Source organism: Trachinotus anak, unplaced genomic scaffold (assembly GCF_046630095.1).
Source record: "Trachinotus anak isolate AG129_WGS33_773 ecotype Australia unplaced genomic scaffold, CSIRO_AGI_Tana_v1 ptg000016l, whole genome shotgun sequence".
NCBI lineage: Eukaryota > Metazoa > Chordata > Actinopteri > Carangiformes > Carangidae > Trachinotus > Trachinotus anak.
In genome coordinates this window covers 12,246,979-12,268,049 of record NW_027273867.1, presented here as the reverse complement: position 1 = coordinate 12,268,049, position 21,071 = coordinate 12,246,979, and the positions used below count along the sequence as shown (strand labels likewise).

The 21,071-nt window shown below is 40.7% G+C and overlaps 3 protein-coding genes across 8 annotated transcripts; 1 reads left to right on the top strand and 2 right to left on the bottom strand.

The window, feature by feature from the left end:
- Window positions 1-204: 204 nt before the first annotated feature.
- LOC139634494 (forkhead box protein H1-like) lies at window positions 205-2,731 on the bottom strand. 4 transcript variants are annotated; one of them, XM_071500948.1, is made up of 4 exons: window positions 2,591-2,731; window positions 1,600-1,739; window positions 1,409-1,504; window positions 205-1,292 (listed from the first exon to the last, which is right to left on the bottom strand). In XM_071500948.1, exons 2-4 carry the CDS (start codon window positions 1,729-1,731, stop codon window positions 654-656), a joined length of 867 nt encoding a protein of 288 aa, XP_071357049.1. In that variant the 5' UTR covers window positions 1,732-1,739; window positions 2,591-2,731; the 3' UTR covers window positions 205-653. The 4 variants fall into 4 exon arrangements, with proteins under 4 accessions (XP_071357049.1, XP_071357050.1, XP_071357052.1 ...); XM_071500949.1 differs by having other exon boundaries at window positions 1,600-1,829; window positions 2,591-2,730; XM_071500951.1 differs by having other exon boundaries at window positions 2,515-2,651.
- LOC139634495 (forkhead box protein H1-like) lies at window positions 2,696-5,456 on the top strand. The gene is made up of 4 exons (XM_071500953.1): window positions 2,696-2,714; window positions 4,356-4,495; window positions 4,591-4,686; window positions 4,803-5,456. Exons 2-4 carry the CDS (start codon window positions 4,364-4,366, stop codon window positions 5,439-5,441), a joined length of 867 nt encoding a protein of 288 aa, XP_071357054.1. The 5' UTR covers window positions 2,696-2,714; window positions 4,356-4,363; the 3' UTR covers window positions 5,442-5,456.
- A 5,773-nt stretch (window positions 5,457-11,229) lies between these two features.
- On the bottom strand, window positions 11,230-20,592 carry LOC139633936 (catenin beta-1-like). Of its 3 annotated transcripts, none has more exons than XM_071500057.1 (17): window positions 20,452-20,592; window positions 19,391-19,440; window positions 18,388-18,597; window positions 18,004-18,254; window positions 17,618-17,856; window positions 15,602-15,803; window positions 15,327-15,471; window positions 15,022-15,125; window positions 14,528-14,662; window positions 14,210-14,413; window positions 13,925-14,083; window positions 13,705-13,824; window positions 13,332-13,482; window positions 13,117-13,238; window positions 12,666-12,726; window positions 12,278-12,473; window positions 11,230-12,169 (listed from the first exon to the last, which is right to left on the bottom strand). In XM_071500057.1, exons 2-16 carry the CDS (start codon window positions 19,401-19,403, stop codon window positions 12,283-12,285), a joined length of 2,307 nt encoding a protein of 768 aa, XP_071356158.1. In that variant the 5' UTR covers window positions 19,404-19,440; window positions 20,452-20,592; the 3' UTR covers window positions 11,230-12,169; window positions 12,278-12,282. The 3 variants fall into 3 exon arrangements, with proteins under 3 accessions (XP_071356158.1, XP_071356159.1, XP_071356160.1); XM_071500058.1 differs by lacking the exon at window positions 20,452-20,592 and adding an exon at window positions 20,133-20,322; XM_071500059.1 differs by lacking the exon at window positions 20,452-20,592 and adding an exon at window positions 19,589-19,675.
- Window positions 20,593-21,071: the final 479 nt, after the last annotated feature.

The window sequence follows — 21,071 nt, the reverse complement described above, 5'->3', positions numbered from 1 at the left end:
TCAGTCAACTCAGTATTATGTCAGCCTCTAAATAGGGTGACTGCAGCCACAGGGAGCAAGGTGTAAGGTTCAAATTGGTTTGTCTTCAGTCAGTTGCAGTCTCTATACAGCTTTAAAAATGGCCAAGACCAAGACCAAGTAGTATAAAAATAAAACTGGTCATGATAAACAAAATTTAGAAATCACACTATCAGACAAAAGAGCCAAGATGAAGAAAAAAATTGTCTTTAATCGTTTATAAGTGTGTTGACAATCACTGCATTTCAAGCTCAGCTTTGAAATACTATTCTGCCCTCCTGTGGTCATATTATGCTGACCTCAAACACAAAAGAAACCATTTTAAAAATGTTAGAAAATGTCATTATAACCACATGACAAACAACTAGCCTGTTGAACAATATTTCTTTCCAAGTCTTTAATCCGCACCTACTTCAAGTAGCATTTCTGAAGAACTTCGTCAACTTTCAGCCATCAAAATAAAGCCACAAATAAATGAGGTATTTAGGACACAATGAGACACACATGAGACCACATGTGGGCCTTGTGTGATTTGACAATGTGCCTGATCTACAGGAAAAATCTCACTCAAATGTATTTTCCACTCAAAAACATAAAAACATATAAGTGCGATTTGGAAGGAGGGAAATACGCTTTCACAAACGAAAACGGAGAGCATCATGGGTAATTGCTGGTACAGAGTAAGTGATGTAACTACTGTGTGGGCTGGTGAAATAAGGAGCAGCTCTTGAGTAGACAGGGAATGAGGGCTCTGTGTTCACATGCATCCTCCTGATGGGCTTAGCAGCTCCATTAGCAGTGAGTCCATGGTGTGTGCTGCCCCCTGTTGAGCAGATGGGGGAACTTCCAGCTGAGGCCTGGAGGAGAGGACGCTCCTCACAGTCCCAGCTGAGGTTCCTCTTTGTCCCGACCCCCCTGTGTGAGGGCCAAGACTGCTGCTCCACTCTGACCTGCACACTGGACAGAGGAGAAGCTCTGGGGGGCCGAGCTGAGGGACTGTCTCTCTTCAGGAGGGATTCGATGGAGAAAGGACTGCTGAACTTCACCTCACATCTGATCTGAACAGCTTTGCAGGCCGCAGGTTCAGGAGAGTGGAGAGCTGAGCAGTGCTCTGATGGTCTGCTCCTGTTCTCTGCTTCCACTCTGGAGGCCAACTCAGGGAAGAGCTGCAGGATTCCTTTGAAGTGACGACGCACCATCTTTGTTGTGATCTGACTGGAGTCCAGTTTCCAGTAGTTCCTCTTACTGTCCAGTGAATCTGGGACCACTGGAATCTGAAAACACAACACAACTGAGTCAAGAGTTTTTACAGACTGAGGTCGTTTGGTCCTTTAATAACTTCAAGAATATGTTCACTTGAAACATTAAAACTGCTGGAATAAATACTCACCTTGACAAAACATGAGTGGGTTGATAAACAGACTCTGATGCTATTCTCCACAGATTTCCTGTCTTCACAGAGGAGTGGTGCCAGCCTGTCCATCAACTAGAAAACATCAGGTTCAAATTTAGGGTTGAAGACAACAAATTGTTTCAATTTTCTTGAGCATAGTCACTAACATTGGTTGGGCTGTTCCTTACCTGACTAAAAGTGAGCATCTTGCCCGGAGCGTGTTGGAGGACGACAGCGATCTTGGCCAGGTAGGTGGTGCTCCTCCTGAACAGACCTCGCTGCTGCAGCTGAGCTCCAAACTTCTCAGTCCTGTTCTGCATCTTGTTGCCTGGAAAGTCAAGTCCCACACAGAGTAGTGCTATCACAACGTCACTGCGTGCAGATGTGGAACTGATGTTCCCAGCTCTGGATATAAGTCCTGCTGGGACAATAGGACATTGGAGGGTGTGCACTGCAGGTTAATGAGGACCTTTTCATGAGCAGATGAGCTGTTACTGCTGGAGGTGGAGCCAGTGATCACTGAAATAATCCATTTCCAAAAGTTCATTAGCATTTCTGAACATGGTAGAGAGTGATCTGCCTCTTTGTGTCACCTTACCCATGCTTTGATCTCAACTTCAAATAAAGCAATGGAGGTACAACATTACATACATATAAACACCCAAAACATATATGATTAAATCAGATGTTAGTCATTTTAGCAAAATTGGACTGGATTTCAATTACAGCTCTGATTCTAAAGGTCTTTAGCCACATTTGGTTTTGAGGGCTCATCAACAGGGACACACTGGAGAGACATATATACAAATTATTGTGCTGTTACCCAAATATTAGCGGAAAATGACTGAAGACACTGACATTAATTCTCAACTATCTGCAGATGAGTGTCCCATTGCAGCGTGAGATACTGAGGTAAAACATTTTTATAAACTTTGTGGTCAGTCCTAATTCTTATGTTCCTGCAGGAGACATTATAAATGCTGTTTTTCTCCTCTGAGGCTTGAACGATACATAGTTCAGTTGAGAGACCCTGACATTCCTGAGAGCAATCTAATCACATTCCATCAGTTTGCACATCCCTCATCACTCCTTTAAAGCCAAACCTGCTATCTGTTATCTCACACGATGACGACGCACATTTGCATCAGTGATCCCCATTCAGATGCACGAACACATTACCTGCGCTGAACACTTCACGCAAGAACAACTTCAGTGACCGACTCAGATGAATGGATGCGAGTCTGCAGGGGTTCCAGTTTGACCAAACACTACACCAGCTGACTTCACTTGTCTTTGATTGAAGGTGTGCTACTCAGCTGCTCTGGGGTCTGTTCAAAGAACCAGGTTTAGTTATTTTTATAACATTAGCGAACCTGTAAAAGGTCAGTCCAGATTCCAGGGGATTACAGGTTTTGCTCGGGAAAGTTCAAGAGATTTCTGGCCTTTACTTAGAATGAAAATGTCAATATAACATTAGGGATGATAACAGAAATTGACACAGACTCTCAGTCTGTTAGTTGCGTTCAGGGAGACTCTGATTTATAGGTGACGAAAGAAAAGGAGCCAGAATTTTTATCAGAAATCACCTGATATGTCTGATGTACACTATAGTGAAAGAACCGGCTCTATTAAGATCAAATTAATTATCCCACAGAGAAACAAATCATTTCTCAGCTTGACACTGATTATTATACTAATAACGAAGATACAGTCATTCAGTTTTTAGTAACATTTTATTTCCAGAGCAACAAATTCATTGAAATACAGATAAAAGAAAAATACACACAACAGACTCTGAAGTTCTGATGTAACAAGATCAGAACACAATATAAATATTTTACATTTGGTAACATTTTGTAACCTTTGGTGATATTGCAATGAAAACAAGTGACATTGATTCACACAGAAATATATTTATATAAAAAAAAGATTGTGTTTCATCTAGAGAAACTGTAAACTAAAACTAAAGGGTAATTTCCAACATGTTTACATGTGTTGTGTAATGTAGATACTCCAGTTGTCTGCTTGGTCCACTGAATGTAACCTAAGTGAAGGTGAGATGAGGTGAGAATCGCTGCAATCTGACTAAAGGCGTCTCCATTTGAAAACACTGTGTTTGTTGCAACTGTCACATTCCAGTGTTTATCACCTTGTTTATCACAGCCTTTGAGAGATTCACTTGTTTGTGAGGCGGCACACTATAGTTTAATCGAGCAAATATTCATTATTAACTCTTTAACTCACCTCTGTACCGAAAGAAAGCCAACGTATTGCCTGAAAACTGTCTGTAAATAACAGGAGCTGTATTTTGTAGCTGTAATTTTGGAGCTGTAATTTCTATACAAACAATCTGCAAGACAATTTATGACTGTAATGTGGAAATAGAGACTCTGTACATACATCATGGAAGTTTATTTGAAGTTTATTTACTTTAAATTCTGGTTTTAATAGTCATAGTATAAAATAATAACAAAGACGTAAAAGTTAAATTGTACAATGCCTCAAAACAAAGTTGAACTAAGTGCCTTGAGCAGCAAACCCATAGAGAAAAATAACATCATTTAAATGGTGAATTTACAGTAATTTAATTTCCATACCAGAAAAGATAAAACAGCTCTTATGCAACAACTTTTAATATTTTAATATTTCATATTTAGACAGTAAATGGAGAAATGTCTCCTATTGTGATGGATAAAACTCTCAGAGCATCCAGACAGAAATGCTAATGAACTTTTGGAAATGGATTATTACAGTGATCACTGGCTCCACCTCCAGCAGTAACAGCTCATCTGCTCATGAAAAGGTCCTCATTAACCTGCAGTGCACACCCTCCAATGTCCTATTGTCCCAGCAGGACTTATATCCAGAGCTGGGAACATCAGTTCCACATCTGCACTCAGTGACGTTGTGATAGCACTACTCTGTGTGGGACTTGACTTTCCAGGCAACAAGATGCAGAACAGGACTGAGAAGTTTGGAGCTCAGCTGCAGCAGCGAGGTCTGTTCAGGAGGAGCACCACCTACCTGGCCAAGATCGCTGTCGTCCTCCAACACGCTCCGGGCAAGATGCTCACTTTTAGTCAGGTAAGGAACAGCCCAACCAATGTTAGTGACTATGCTCAAGAAAATTGAAACAATTTGTTGTCTTCAACCCTAAATTTGAACCTGATGTTTTCTAGTTGATGGACAGGCTGGCACCACTCCTCTGTGAAGACAGGAAATCTGTGGAGAACAACATCAGAGTCTGTTTATCAACCCACTCATGTTTTGTCAAGGTGAGTATTTATTCCAGCAGTTTTAAAGTTTCAAGTGAACATATTCCTGAAGTTATTAAAGGACCAAACGACCTCAGTCTGTAAAAACTCTTGACTCAGTTGTGTTGTGTTTTCAGATTCCAGTGGTCCCAGATTCACTGGACAGTAAGAGGAACTACTGGAAACTGGACTCCAGTCAGATCACAACAAAGATGGTGCGTCGTCACTTCAAAGGAATCCTGCAGCTCTTCCCTGAGTTGGCCTCCAGAGTGGAAGCAGAGAACAGGAGCAGACCATCAGAGCACTGCTCAGCTCTCCACTCTCCTGAACCTGCGGCCTGCAAAGCTGTTCAGATCAGATGTGAGGTGAAGTTCAGCAGTCCTTTCTCCATCGAATCCCTCCTGAAGAGAGACAGTCCCTCAGCTCGGCCCCCCAGAGCTTCTCCTCTGTCCAGTGTGCAGGTCAGAGTGGAGCAGCAGTCTTGGCCCTCACACAGGGGGGTCGGGACAAAGAGGAACCTCAGCTGGGACTGTGAGGAGCGTCCTCTCCTCCAGGCCTCAGCTGGAAGTTCCCCCATCTGCTCAACAGGGGGCAGCACACACCATGGACTCACTGCTAATGGAGCTGCTAAGCCCATCAGGAGGATGCATGTGAACACAGAGCCCTCATTCCCTGTCTACTCAAGAGCTGCTCCTTATTTCACCAGCCCACACAGCAGTTACATCACTTACTCTGTACCAGCAATTACCCATGATCCTCTCCGTTTCTGGCTGTAATATTTCACACCTGACATGACAGCTTTCTGGAGCACTTTATCTTGTCAATAAAATGCTGAAAGAAATCATTATTGTGGTTGCCTTCAGTAAGAGTGCACACTAACATGCACAACAATCCACATTGATAAAAACATTTGTGATGCCACTGATTCATTGTTTCCTGTTTAACTTCATGTTGACCTGGTACAAAGAAATGAACATGAGCACTTTGCTTTGGAAAGATTTTGAATTTCACATTCCCCAGACCCCAGAGCATGTTGCTCACCAACTTATTTGACACTAACAATGATAAAAAAAAAAACAACAGAACACTAAGATCTTTAAAGCATTATTATCATAAGTCCTGATAATATAACAAACAGCATTTTCAATTCTCTCCTCTAATATTCTGCACTCATGAAGGCAGCTGGAGCAAACATTTCAGACTCATCCCAGAACTGATGAAAGAAACTGCTTCTAATTTAGACCTTACTTTTCTCAGTTATTTAGAACAAATGCAAATTTTCCACAGTAAACTGCAGGTCTATGTAAAAATGGTAAAGGCTGTGATAAATGAGGTGACAAATGCTGGAATGTGGGTGATTAAACAAGAACAATACTATTAATTGATGTTTTGGTTTTTCAACATTCCAGTGATTCTCACCTCATCTGACCTTCACTACAGTCAGATTTAGAGGAGCGACCAGACAGGGAAAATATTTCACTGACACACAGTAAACATGTATGAAATCACACTGTGCGGATGATCTATTGTCTCAACTCAATATGCAGATACAAGCACTAAACTATCTTACATTGATTTTAACTAAATATACATGTCAGCATAAATACTTAAAACACATTTGCAGTTAAAGGAGCAGCAGTGGTTGCAAGTGACTCAGAACAGTAGTGTCATAGTTTTTTACCTGTATTTCATTTACCTATTTAAATTAAAATACAAAACATGCATCAGTTTATAGAATATGAGACATTATTACTAATTAATAAAGCAGCTGAATCTATCTCCACCTCAACCAACTACAGCGTTACAGCATGGCACTTATATGTTAATGTGCTAGCAGTTAGCCAATCATTTTGATACAGTAGCTACAATGCTGTAGCTATTGCTATAATAGTCTATTATAACACTCTGAAAGGGGCAATTGTGCACAATGGGTGCTTTTACTTTTGATACATTTAGTATATTTAACTGACAGTACTCTAGCACTTGCATTAAAATGTTGAATACAAGACTTTGTCTACTTGTAATATTGTATTTTTTACAGAGGGTGTCATTAAGATAAGATTATCCTTTATTAGTCTCACAGTGGGGAAATTTGCAGTGTTAGAGCAGCAAAGTGGACAGTACGAAAAAAGAAACTGCAAAATGTCAATATCAAATATCTTAACAAGATAAATGATAGATAATTATATATCTACACTCAGATATTTAAATACAGAAAAAAATAAGTGATAGCCTATTGCACAGTTGGTGTATGTAAATGTAAAATATGTAAATTATTGCACATGGAGAGTTTGTCAGGTTTCGGTGTGTGTGGTGTATTTATTATAGTCTGACAGCAGAAGGAAGGAAAAGCCTGCTGCATCTCTCCTTCACAAACCGTTGGTGCAGCAGCTGAAGGAGCTGCTCATTGCTCAGTGCATCACTACTTTACTTAATTATAGAATCCGAGGACTTCTTCCACCACTGCAGAGCAGTGATAGAAGTTACTGATTGAAGACATCCATTAAATGTTTGAACAGGAAGTAACAGACTGAGCATGGAGAACATGGAGTTGTGGCCACAAAGTAGTGGGAGAAAAAAAGGACAATTTATTTTCTGCATTTACCCTGGATAATGGCAAGTATTTATATTAGTTAGTGATGTCTGTGTCTGACCAGGACAATTTTGCGCATCATTTTTTTCCAGTTGATTGAAAACATAAAGTTGTCCAGAAAGCTGTCAGGTATAAAACACATTACAGCCAGACCCAGAGAGCATCATGGGTAATTGCTGGTACAGAGTAAGTGATGTAACTGCTGTGTGGGCTGGTGAAATAAGGAGCAGCTCTTGAGTAGACAGGGAATGAGGGCTCTGTGTTCACATGCATCCTCCTGATGGGCTTAGCAGCTCCATTAGCAGTGAGTCCATGGTGTGTGCTGCCCCCTGTTGAGCAGATGGGGGAACTTCCAGCTGAGGCCTGGAGGAGAGGACTGAAGGTCTGCTCCTGTTCTCTGCTTCCACTCTGGAGGCCAACTCAGGGAAGAGCTGCAGGATTCCTTTGAAGTGACGACGCACCATCTTTGTTGTGATCTGACTGGAGTCCAGTTTCCAGTAGTTCCTCTTACTGTCCAGTGAATCTGGGACCACTGGAATCTGAAAACACAACACAACTGAGTCAAGAGTTTTTACAGACTGAGGTCGTTTGGTCCTTTAATAACTTCAGGAATATGTTCACTTGAAACTTTAAAACTGCTGGAATAAATACTTACAATGCATCCGGAAAGTATTCACAGCGCTTCACTATTCATACATTTTGTTACGTTACAGCCTTATTCCAAAATGGATTAAATTCATTCTTTGAGAAGAGATCTGAAAACGGCTGTGCACCGATGCTCCCCATCCAACCTGATGGAGCTTGAGAGATTCTGCAAAGAAGAATGAGAGAAACTGCCCAATAGGTGTGCCAAGCTTGTAGCATCATACTCAAAAAGCCTTGAGGCTGTAATTGCTGCCAAAGGTGCTTCAACAACGTATTGAGCAAAGGCTGTGAATACTTATGTACATGTTATATTTTTGTTTTTTATTTTTAATAAATTTGTTTCAAGCAAGCTTTTTTCACGTTGTCATTATGGCGCATTGTGTGTAGAATTTTGAGGTAACACATGAATTTAATCCATTTTGGAATAAGGTTGTAACATAACAAAATGTGGAAAAAGTGAAGCGCTCTGGATGCACTGTACACTTACCTGTGTGGGTTGATAAACAGACTCTGATGTTGTTCTCTACAGATTTTCTGTCTTCACAGATGAGTTGTTCCAACCTGTCCATCAACTAGAAAACATCAGGTTCAAATAACCTTTTGATCCCTCAGTGAGGTGAAATATTAAGGGGTTTTCCACTGTGAATCTTATTTTACCTGTTTTGTTCTTTCAGCCAATTTGACAATCATTTCACATCAACAACTGAACATTTTGCCAGTTAGCACCTCCACTCTGAACAAATATGACTTAGATTGACATGAAAAAGAGAAAATGGCCAAGTTTTAGAAATCTAATTTTTTGCCAATATTTTATGTAATTGTCAGAATTGCTATATTTGCATGATATAGTACATTGTGCTATATATAGTACATATATAGCAAAAGAGCATCTAATATATTCAAGTACTGTGAGTGTTATAATCCTAAAATATAAGTTTAATTATTTTTGCATATTAAGATGTTACTAGTGCAATGCAAATGCAAATGCAGATATACACATTTACTTGCAAAAACATTTTAATGTATAAATATTTGCTATCAATTAACACATGCAAAATACAGACTCAGAATTTTGAACCTTATTATCCCCAAAACTCTGCATCTGTAAAGGGCTGAGAAATTTGAGCTGAGTCAGATACTAAAGGAGCAAACAGATCATGCACGGCTTGAAAAGCATTGCCAGTTTCCAAAATGTTTCAGCTCAGTCCTTGGAGTTCGGGCTGTCATGAGTTGTTGAATCCTGCTGGTTTGAAGCCTTTAGGCCCCCCTGTGTATCAGTTAACCTGTCGATATGGGCGTAATATACAAACCAAACAAAGAGAGATTACTGTCACAAAGCCATCCAGGTGAGCCACTGGACTGGATCTATTATCATGTACACGGCCCCACCCGAGGATTCAGACCTCATTCACTTCTGAAAAGGTCCCATTAACATGGAATACACACTTGAACACTAATGTCCTGTTGAACCTAAAAGCCTGTCTTTAGGGCCTGTAATAACAGATCATTTCCAAAGAAGCTGAGAGTTCACACATTAACATTGACTGTTTTTTAAGTGTCTTTTAAATGTGTTTTATGTCTTTGTTCCCCCCACTCTTATGCAAGTACCGACATGCTGATAAAACTGTGATCATGGATTTCACTCCTAACTGTTGCTCTTGGTTTTAACAATCTGAATATCAGATTTTCTTTGCTTTACAAATCATCTTAACTTGTGCAAGAATGTCAGCTAAATGCGAAAAATGTAAGCTAAAGTCTGGATAGCTTCTTTTACAGTGGTTGTGCTTCACTTGATGTTTGACTGCAGTTGATGAATAAGCCAGTCTAAAAGCTGCTTTTGAGGATGGGAAAGGTTTAAATGCCCTTTAGATGGATCTGTTAAAGTGCTTTGTATAAAGTATGCAAATACCTCCATCAACTGAACAAGTCACACACCTTAAGGCTGCTCGTGTCAGTTTTGCATTGCTTAAATGTGTCTGAAATACAAAACAGGAGGAAAAACTGCAGGGACTTTGACCACTATGACACCACAGTATTGAGCTGTTCTCCTGACTGTCCACACTTCACAGTTAGAACAGTGCATGCAGTGATGACGACGAATTGTATTGAATGTGGTCAGTAAAATCAAGAATTTTATTTGAGGTGATTGGGTTGGGTTTCCCTTTAGTCACATTGTACTTTGTATTTTAAATGAAGGCTGTTGTTCATTCAGCTCACTAAAATGTGGTCCAACATTTTTTTTTTTTTTTTTGGGGGGGGGGCTGGTAAAGCTGGTAAGATCCATGTGGCACAATGAAAAAGCTCTTTTGGTGTATTTATTGATGTTCCCTACATTACTGTAGCTAATGCTGTTAATGAAGCAGGAGAAGTTCAGCAAAGAATGCGATTAACTCCAGTAAAGCAAATGAGTTCACTACCTAAGACCTAAGTGATTAACTGATAACACATATCCTTTTGACACTATGTATATACTACCAGTGTTTGGTATATTACCAGTTCTGCCTAATCTTTATTCTGTAGCTACAACGATTTAGAAAAACAAAGTCATACTTCTATTCCCAGGCCTTCCCAAAAAAGCTCTTGGGCAACTACAGCTCATTCAGTGTTGCTGCTAGAGGTCTAACAAAGACCAAGGAAGTTGAACATATTACACCAGTTCTCAGATCTCTGCACTGGCTACCAGTGTCTCAAATAATTAACTTCTAAATATTGTTACTCATCTACGAATTACTTAATGGTTCAGGGCCTATCGCCTTGTGGCATTAAACTTACGCAAAACAGGAAAAGCTTATAAAAATATATTTTTTACACTAGTTTCATTGCTGCATTTTTCATTCAGGACTGCCCCCTGTAAATTATTTTTTATGAATACTTTTAATAACAAATGAGAAAGAAGCAACTTGGTAATTCACAGCTGACACACACAATGCACAATCTTTAATGACAGCTTTCAACCATTACCACTAGTCTTCCTATTAACAGGACAGCAAACCATTGGCAAGGTCAAAACTAAGTTTCAATTAATTCTGCCTTTCTGTCTGATTATTCAACTGAAGTCATCATGAGCGGTTGAGGATTTTGACTTTGAGTCGAGTGGCAAACATGAACAAAAACAGGAGCACTCATATAATACCTGAGTTGTAATATTTATAATACCAAAAATTTAATACTTTATTAGTTGAATTAATGTCACGATAGTGTGGCACAACTTGAAGGTAATTTCAGACACCATAGCCTCTTCATACTGTAAAAACACTGGTCTGTCTACTTAGGAACTACACATCAACTCAGCACATTAAAGAATGGACGACACAGGGCAGACTAAATGAAATAAAATGCCATTTTATTGTTCAGCCGTGTCATAACCTCGTCTCCAAAATAAGCACAGCAGGACTACAACTGTTTCGTCAACCTAGCTACCGTTGATAGCACATAAAACTGGGTTTTATTAGACCACCAATGATAGCATTAAAGACTTTTCTATCAGACATCCAATGATAGCATACAAAATAGTTGTTAACCTACCAGTGATACTGTATATAAAACACTTGTCTCTAGATTTATCCCCAACCCACCCTCAATTTCACCCATATCCCTCTTTAGAACATTTGTGACACTGACATATTTTATGCTTAAACAAGCACATATTAAGAATGCATAATTCTCCATTTCTGAGATTATAAAAAAAAACTACACAATGTTACACTTTAAGTCAGAGTACAATTCAACTGATTATTAGTGTTCTACACATTCGGCCATAAACCAAAGGAACATTGTATAATATCACTATAACTTAACACTACATGTAATATACGTTTAAAAAAAAAATTACAAATGATTAGCATTGAAGAGAAAATGAAGATGGCTAGTGCGAAGGCAAGCTGGGTCAGTACCATAACAGAGAATGAGTAATACAAAATGAAATAAAAAAATAGAATAAGAAAAATAGAAACAAAAAACTGATAAGAATACAGGCAAGGCTAAAACATATGTGTTTCAAACTTTTAAGATCCACCTCATGTGCACTCATCCATATAGTTAACCTGCTCCAAGACCTCCATTGTGTGATTCCATATCTCTGATACTTTAACCCCCCCCCCATTTCAACTTGCTTTAACATTCCCATGGCAACCATCTTTGTTTTCTTGTGTCAGGCACTTTCCAAGACCCCTTATTCCTCTTTACCTTCAACAACTCTACAGGCCAACCATAATGCTGCTTCAGACAATACAGGCCAATCACAATGCAGGTTCTATCAGAATACAACTGCAAAAGAGCACAGGACAAAAACATTTATCAGTGTGTTGCCATTTATATCAACACTGCTTTTACTATGAACTCGTAATGTAAGTGTTTTGTGGAAGTCCGTCTCACCAATCCTACAGGTCGGTGTCAAACCAGGCCAGCTGGTTGCTGTCCATCAGGTCCTGGGTATGGCCGAGGTCTGGCAGTGGGTCAGTGTGGTGGCCCAGGTCGGGCAGAGTGTCAGCATGGTAGTCAGCACCTTCCATCATGGGGTCCAACAGGCTGTCCTGGCCGTAAGCTGCTGGGTAGGCCCGGTAGGCTCCATCTGACAGGCAAAAACAAAAGCCTTTATTACTGACGCAAAACATCCCCATTACATTGCTATTGTTTTGTCTCAAAGTACATTCAACAGTCACACTGTACATATCACATAAGAATGATGCTTTCAAAGATCAAACTAGATAAACAAGAGTTGAGAGACAGTAAGGATTTAATTAGAGATAAAGCAGTTACTCACCATCCTGCCTGTAAGCCAGCGGATCCCCCTGAGCTCCCATATCCAGTCCCAGGTCTCCAGTCTTTGAAAAGGCAAGAGAGTGATGAGTATTGTCTGTTTTAAGTCAGCCTATGTGAAGGAGAGCTATACCACAAACTAACTGTATACTGTATATACAATGTCTGAAATTTGTGGTTTTGTCATTATGGGTATATGTATTATGTATATTCATTGTAGAGTGTAGATTGATGAGGGGATTTTTTTTTAAATTTTATTATAAGGTTGCAACATAAAATATGAAAAATTGAAGGGGTCTGAACACCTTCTGTATCCAGTGTAATACTGATGTGATATAAAAAACACTGACATTGTTGACTATGGTCAGTTTTTATACAATTAAGAAACTGTATACTGAAGCGTATGTTGTTCCTGGTTGCAGCTTATTTATTTGATTATTAATTAGTATGTGTACCTCATTCCAGGCCATAGGCTCAGTTCTGAACAAAGAGCTGGTCAGCTCCACCGACAGACGTTTCTTGTAGTCTTGGGGCTTGTCCTCAGACATGCGGAACAGGACAGCTGCAGCATAGGTTGCTACAGGAGAGAATGCACAGCAACACAAGTGAAGTAAGTCTCGTGGACAATGACAATTACAAATGTGTGTATAGTCTGTGCATGTTTACTCACCAACACCCTCATTGCGGGAGTGCAGCAGCTCAGTGAGTGGTGCAGTGGCTCCTTCAGCTTCGATTGCCTCAGCAGCTTCCTTGTCCTGTGCCAGTTCACACAGCACACCTGCTGCCACACGCTGGATATTCTCCACTGGAGAATAAAGTAGCTGCAAATGGCAGAGACAAAATGTAGTTGGAGATATGAATATTACGAGAAGGAATGAGGGAGGAAAAAAAACAAGTTGACTTGATATTTGTAACACTGTCCAAAATAAGTTAAATGCTGAGATAACTGTTTGCCCTGCAAATACCTTTACATGCAGCTGATTAAGGGTTTTATCAGTTTTCTTTCCTGTAGTAAGATTTCACATTTAAGGATTTAGTCCTACCTGGACAAAGAGTGGAATGGTGTTGAGCCCTCTGATAACAATTCTGTTGTGGACGTCCCGGGCCAGGATGTGCAGAGCTCCTGTGCAGCCTTCCACGATTTCCTCCATACGCACACCCTCCTGTATGTGTTTAAGTGAGATAAAAGGAAAATCAAACACAAAAAGAAATATGAATATGCAAATAAAGAAAGTTTGAGGGGATGTTGGCTTAGTTACACACCACAAACTGCTGCTGGTTGCCTCCCATGCTGGTGCGCCTCTGGGTGTCCTGGTGAGCCCTGACGAGCAGTTGGACCAGGCGGGGGATGGCTCCCTGCTCCCGCAGAGCACTGTGATTGGCTGGGCAAAGAGCCAGGTTCCGGATCAGACCCACTGTGGCCTAGATAGCGGGAAATTAAATATAGTTTTGTTAATCAATCATGTCAGTATATGTAAAGTTGATCCAAATTATGTTGTTTTTCTGGGAAAAATGTGAACGTGTGTAGAAATTAAGATGGCTAATAACCTTGATTAGAGGCCAGTGGGATGGCGGGTGCAGGAGTTTGACCACCACAGGCAGGCCGTAATGAAGGCGCACAGCATTCTGGGCCATCTCAGCGTCCTGGTGGCGGGAGGTCAGGTGACGAAGGGCACAGACTGCTGGCTCTGTGATGTCCTCCCTGTCACCAGCCCGAAGCACTGTTCGCACCAGAGCCTCAATGCCTCCAACCTGAGGAGGTGAGATTAATCATTAGACTACATGTTATTACACCAACAAAATTAACTACAAGACTAAGAATTCTAATCTGAATACACAATCTACACTAAACACAGTAATACATACCTGGCAGACCATGAGTTTGTTACTATAGTTGTTGCAGGTCAGGTTAGACAGGATGCCAGCAGCACATGTCACTACATTAATGTCATCACTGCCCAGCAGTTGGACCAGGGTCCCCAGGAGACCCTCCATTCCCTCCTGGAGAGAGCAAAGAGCAGGGTAGCAGCGACAGAAAAAATAAATAAATAAGGGGAGAGGAATGCACACACTCTCAGTAATTTTGTATATTGATTTATTAAATACTTGATATTGTAATTAATAATACTAACAAAATGCTAATGATTGATGAAGCGTTAAATTATGGAAACAAAGCTGGAGGCTCCTGTATACCATCCATATGTACCTGTTGTACTGTTTAAAAATTACTTCATTATTGAAAAGTTCATGTGTTGCTATCAATACATTTAACATATTAATGAGTGAGCAACAGTTTTTAACACTGAACCTGGTGCATGCAAATTGTTAGCATCTGTGACCACAGAGAGAATGTGCTGTACCTGTTTAGTGGCAGCATCTGAAAGATTCCTCAGAGTCCAGAGGCAGTTCTGGACCAGACGCTGGCTGGTGTCTGTCAGGTGAAGCCCCAAGGCCTGCATACCACCTACACACAAGCCAAGGTAAAGCAAACAAATTCATTACATCAGAGCACTTTCACCCTAGCAGCAAGCCACAAATACAATAACACATCTAGTATTTAGAATAAAAGTGGTACTGCGTTCAGTTAGACCACAAAATTTCCATTTTTGTATTTTTCACTGTATTGTATTTCCATTCCATTTCTGTATCATGAGTATGTACGTACCAGCTTCTACGATGGCAGGCTTGTTGCTTGAGCAAACAGAGAGCACCTTGAGCACTCTGCTTGTGGTCCACAGCAGTTTCTCGTATGTGAATGTCCTCATGATGTTGACCAGGGCTTGGGGACCACCACTGGCCAGAATGATCAGCTAAAACCAAGACAGGTTCATGTTTATACATGATACAACTGCTGCGGGCCAAGTGGTATAATAAGGACTTTTAAACCTGAATAAAATGGATGGTTTAAATGCATGCAGAAATAAGCTGGTGCTCCAATACCTTGCTTTCCTGGTTGCCATATGCCAGGATCTGCAGGCAGTCAGTAGTGATTGCCAAGAACTTGACGTTGGTGTTAGACAACAGGGCCACCATCTTCTGCAGACCTCCAGCCAGGCGGACTGCCATCTTGGCCCCTTCCTGATGCAACAACAGGTTGTGGAGTGTGGTGATGGCATAGAACAACACACTGTCCACTGGTGAGCTGGAAAAACACAAATAATAATAAGACAGCTTCAGTGAAAACCATATTCACATACACCATTTAAAACTTTCTGGTAAAAATATGCACAATTAACACAAATTCACACACAAGGTTTCCCTACATCGGGCACTATAAAAAGACAATCAGTTTCTATCAAGCTCAGCGCAGCACATGACAGTAATCAATCAGGTTTAATAATCAGCACAGTGGGATTCTGCAATGTTGAGACAAAAAGATTTTTGTTCCAATCAAGATGTGTTGGAAACAACTGGCGCAAATAGTCACAATCAGTTATGCATGTGCACAGGAATAACTGACAACACATGCAACAGTGCAGCAGTGCCATCGGAGTCAGGATAAACTCAGAGGAATAATGCTGAAACTTGCAAACAACAAATCACCATGGGAAAGCAGATAGTCCTCAATCAATAACTTGCTGATCTTACCTGTTAATCACAACCAATGTACAGACATCTGCAAATTACTGTTAGCACTTTAGAGCACTGTACACATGTAACACAGTTTGCTATATTCAACATTCCAGGAACAAATACCTTACTGAAAAAAACAAATGCAAGTGCGCTGAGAGCACAGCAAAGAAACTCAATCACTACAAATTTAAAGAAAACTTTAAAGTGACTTTATGGAAACTACTGCTACACTTAAAAGGACACTTTTTCATTCAGGATGGGTAGATAATCCAAATTACAACATGCACCCAAATCTATACAGGTATCAGGCATTTCATCCCCTCCTATTGTTCCACCCCGCATTTAAAGTCTGGTAATGTGATTCCAGGTGCAAATTCAAACACACACGACATCCAACAGGTCACAACTTGCCAGCCAGCTAACTTTTTTAGAGTGTGTGTTGGCCTTTCATGAGGAATACAAAGAATTAAATGAGGACAGATGACATTTCAGTAGTTTCAACTGAGCTGGGGGGTGTTCTGTTTGAAGATCTGAAGTTTGTTATTTGAGCATATTGTTGCTATGTCATTATATCAAAGCAAAGTCATCAATCAAGTTTTGATTTGGCACTGAGTCTAATACTTGATGGTTTGTAATGTTTTAAGATCTGGTGCTCTGTGCAGGCAATGGTTGGCTAACTAGGCTAATGGTGATGGTAATTAACAGTGTTTGCTGTAATTTGCTGTTGACTCATTATTTACTTAATCATTATTGACAGACTGTAGCAGCAGGAGTGCACTATTGCATTTTTACACTGTGTACAGCCTTCACCCAAAGAGTAGAGAGAGAAAGAGTGAAGAGGAGGGCGAGTGAGTCTTTCAAAGTATTGATGTTAAAACACTGACTTTTAGTTTTGATCAGTTGAGGCTCTAGCTGATAGCTGTTGGGTCTCTGGCAACATCACAACAAATTTTTGCTAACCCAAGCCATTGCTCAGGATCGGTAGCCTTATACAGCCTTTTAAGCTGTATATGCCTTTGTGATTAATACAGCATCGCAACTTACTAGATACGTTTGAGCTTAAAACAAATGTTTCTTGCTAGTTAGTGGCCAGCAGGACAGAGCTGAATTCAAAGATTGTAAAACACTATTAGGGTCTGTCTTATGAGTTACCATTCATTGACATAAGGCAGTTTTGTTAGGCAGTTTTGTAAACAACAAAGTTAAGCTACAAGGAAATAAAACAAACAACTCTCCCATCAAAACAGGTTTCTGCCATCAGATTCCTCTCCAAAAAACCCCAAGACAAACCACTCTAAGAAAAAGTTCTTGTTTCTAGCTCTGGCCCATTTGAATGTTAGCACAGTGAGTAGAATTAGCACCACAATTTCTCCAGTTTCTTACCCCAGCATCTTGACCAGGGCAGGGATGCCTCCAGACTTGAAGATTGCAAGGAGCCCCTCACGATGGTGAGAAAGGTTGTGCAAGGTTCCAGCAGAGCAGCGAGCTGTCTCCACATCACCGGTGTTCTGCATGGCACGAACAACTGCCGAAACCATTTGTGGTGAGCGCATCAGGGCATGGCGTGATGCCTCCTTCTTTGACAACTGATGTACCATTACAGCTGCTTTATTCACAACAACCTAGGACAGAGATGATGTTTGTTAGGGATGTATGCTTTAGAAGGGGATATAATCACTTAACTTACATAATAGCATATGTTATTTAGCAGGTACCATTTTGGCATTTTGAGTGTGCTCATGAGATAATTCACTCATTTGAACATGTACCTGGTCCTCATCATTGAGTAGTTTGGTAAGCTCAGGGATGGCACGAGTGGCCAGCTCAGCATCATCTTGATAGTTGATGAGGTTGACCACAGCATGCTTCAGCATCTGAGAGGGCTCTGCCAGGCGCTGCACTGCTGTTGGGTGGGCAGCATCCAGCTGAGTGGGTGGGATCTGGATCCCCTCCTCCAAGGTCTCAGGGAACATGGCAGCACGAACACGCTGGGCCCGAGTCATGGCATAACCCTCAATGTCTAAACATAATGCAATTTGACAAAAGGTACCATGAGATCAAATAGATTCATCAGATATTTTGCCCTTACATTCATGCCATGATGGCTATCCCGATGTTGTAAATATCATGATATATGTCTATATCTCACATACCGGTGGCCTCAGGAGTGAAGGGCTGATTGAACTCCCAGTCATAGAGAGTTGGATCATCCTCCTCAGCATCAGGATTCCCCTTGCCACTCAAAGATGGTGCAGTGGTTGTGACTCCAGACTGGATGCCTGAATCCAGATAGGACTGCTGCTGCCACTGGCTCACAGCAGCTTTACTGTCTCCCATCGCCATGTCCAACTCCATCAAATCAGCTATACAATAAAAGGGTGAAACACAAGGAATGACAGATAAGGAGAAGAGTAATTTTACCTTAGTTTCTTGGTTTAAGCCAAGGAAAGAAAAAAAAATTCACGTATATTATATATATATATATATATATATATATATATATATATATATATATATATATATATATATATATATATATATATATATGTGTGTGTGTGTGTGTGTATATGTATACATACACACACACACACACACACACACACACATACACTTTAAACCAGTAATCTTACAGATACAAAATATTAGAATATGTAAAATCTTACGTGCCTGACGATAGGAGATGTAGGAATTAAAGAGGTGGCAGTTAGCCATCAGGGAAAATATAGAGGAACATATAAAATAAGAGTGTGTCTAAAAAGTGTGATCCTGTTTGAGCGATTGGAAATGCACGGGATGAAAAACAAAGGAAAAGCTTGCATTCCTCTATGCCTGAAACCTTCAGGCACTGATCATGAAATTAAAGTATGTGAACATGAAATTCCTTTGACAATTTATAAGACATGTTTTTCCTCCTGAAGGATAAACTCAGACGTAACGGAATATGAATTATAATTACTTAGGATACTGTGACATGTGCTCACCTAGCTCCCACTTTTTTCAATTTCCTCAGTGCCTCAAGGCTTACAGTACTCCATTTATGTACAGACACGTTTTTACGTGTGGACATAAAAGATAAATTACAAATGGCCATAGTGATATTAACATAAAACTAATTTATATGAAAACAAAGTGTGTGATTAAGTTTTTCATACTTACACTGGGTAGCCATTGTTCTTGCCTGCCCTCAGCCCGCACAGCAGATATGTCTGTGTAAAATGAAGTCAGTACACAGGAGAAAATAAGACAACTCGCACTCAACCTTGACTGCTTGTTTGCCAAAGCCAAACCAAATCGTTATGTTTATGCGTTTCTCCTACGTGGTCTCAATAATAAAATCGTTGTCTTCTGCGCTACCTGTGCCAGCTCCCTCTGATTCAGACGCTTGTTTGGCTTACTAACGTAGCTATGAGGGGAAATGCCGAGCCTCCACCTCCAGCCGAGAGAGCAAAGCGGTGGGTATTTCCAGGCCAGCACGAACACAATTCACCATTCAGCAGCGAAGAACATCAAAGGCATATTTCTCCCCCTCCCCCTACCACGGCCAAGTTCCGACCTCGCAGCTTGGGTTTCCAATGAGAGAAACTACCCCCTCCGCCCCGCAATCACTTCCATGACTCCTCCTCTCCTGGTGGGTCTGACTACGAGCGTAACAAGCAGCCTAATCAAAACTAAACAAAATTCCCACCTTACCGCAAAGGTTACATCAATCACCAACAACATTTTATTGACATATAAATTCAAGACCGAAGCGCTAGCATGAATTAGCCACCACTGCTAGCTAACAGGTTGGCTAGCCTACCTTGAAGGCTCGCTAAGCTAACATAACGTGCGTAGCTAACCCCTCCGCTAGTTAGCTAACCAGCTAACATAAACAAACACTGCTTAGAGCGTCACTCACCGAGACCAAATGCTTAAGACTTGTCCTGAGATGCAACCAATATTAGAAGCCGTTAATGTTACAAATTAGTTCATTATTGGAAGCGTGACTTTCAAGCAAACCCTCCAAATGTTTAATTCGGGTTTCATTAGCTTAGCTAGCCAGGACGTATGAAAAGTAGATCCAAGCGCCACCGCACAAAACCTGCTGTACTGCCAGCCAAATCAGAAAACCCCACCGGAGCCCCCTCCCTCGGCAAAGATGATTTTCTTTGGTGAAACATACATTGCCGCGCTGTAAATACATTGTGTAATAGCTGTAGTAAACACACTATCTTTACCAGAGTCGAGCGGCTCCTCCGTGGTTCTTGTCAGGAAAATTTTCTCCTTTCTCTTGGCTGAAAATAGGAAAAGGGCTGCTAGGTGAACCACCCGTAAGAGTCCGAACCACACCCGCTGTTGCTCCGCCGAAGATGTTGCTTCCGCCTGTGCGATCGAACATCAAGATGGCGAAAGGAGAAAATACGGTATTCTGCCGCACTAGGAAAAATAGAGCGCCATTTCAAACAAAGTTTTATCATCGAAACTATTATTTTACAGTCACTGCCAGATATCGATATGTTTCTATCTCAAGAGCAGTCGACCATCTCAGTTTTTTTTTAGATTTTTCACCGACGTAAATGAAAGATGTTGGATACTTGCTACTCTGGTGGTGGGGAGGGCGAGGTGCATTCATTAGAAAGGAATGTGATTCATGAGGTGCTGTGATATGAGGGGTTTCATCAACATGCAATTATCTTAGAACACAAACATGTCCCCAAACAGAACTATGTCATTCATTCATTCGTCATAATCAATTAAGTCATCATTTGGCAAACATGAGGGTTGCTCGTCAACCACCTTTGTCAACCACTTTTCAAAATCTGGCACACAGTTAAATTCTGACTTACTTTGCAAATGA

Bases quoted from the DNA above. Each gene is read 5' to 3' on its own strand.
- LOC139634495 (XM_071500953.1), top strand. From the start codon at position 4,364: ATGCAGAACAGGACTGAGAAGTTTGGAGCTCAGCTGCAGCAGCGAGGT. The intron at 4,496-4,590 runs GTAAGGAACAGC...GATGTTTTCTAG, and splicing joins AGATGCTCACTTTTAGTCAG to TTGATGGACAGGCTGGCACC. The intron at 4,687-4,802 runs GTGAGTATTTAT...TTGTGTTTTCAG, and splicing joins CCCACTCATGTTTTGTCAAG to ATTCCAGTGGTCCCAGATTC.
- LOC139633936 (XM_071500057.1), bottom strand. The intron at 14,084-14,209 runs GTTATTAGCCAT...CCCGCTATCTAG, and splicing joins CCCACTGGCCTCTAATCAAG to GCCACAGTGGGTCTGATCCG. The intron at 12,474-12,665 runs GTGAGTAACTGC...TTTGCCTGTCAG, and splicing joins GCTGGCTTACAGGCAGGATG to ATGGAGCCTACCGGGCCTAC.
- LOC139634494 (XM_071500948.1), bottom strand. From the start codon at position 1,731: ATGCAGAACAGGACTGAGAAGTTTGGAGCTCAGCTGCAGCAGCGAGGT. The intron at 1,505-1,599 runs GTAAGGAACAGC...GATGTTTTCTAG, and splicing joins AGATGCTCACTTTTAGTCAG to TTGATGGACAGGCTGGCACC. The intron at 1,293-1,408 runs GTGAGTATTTAT...TTGTGTTTTCAG, and splicing joins CCCACTCATGTTTTGTCAAG to ATTCCAGTGGTCCCAGATTC.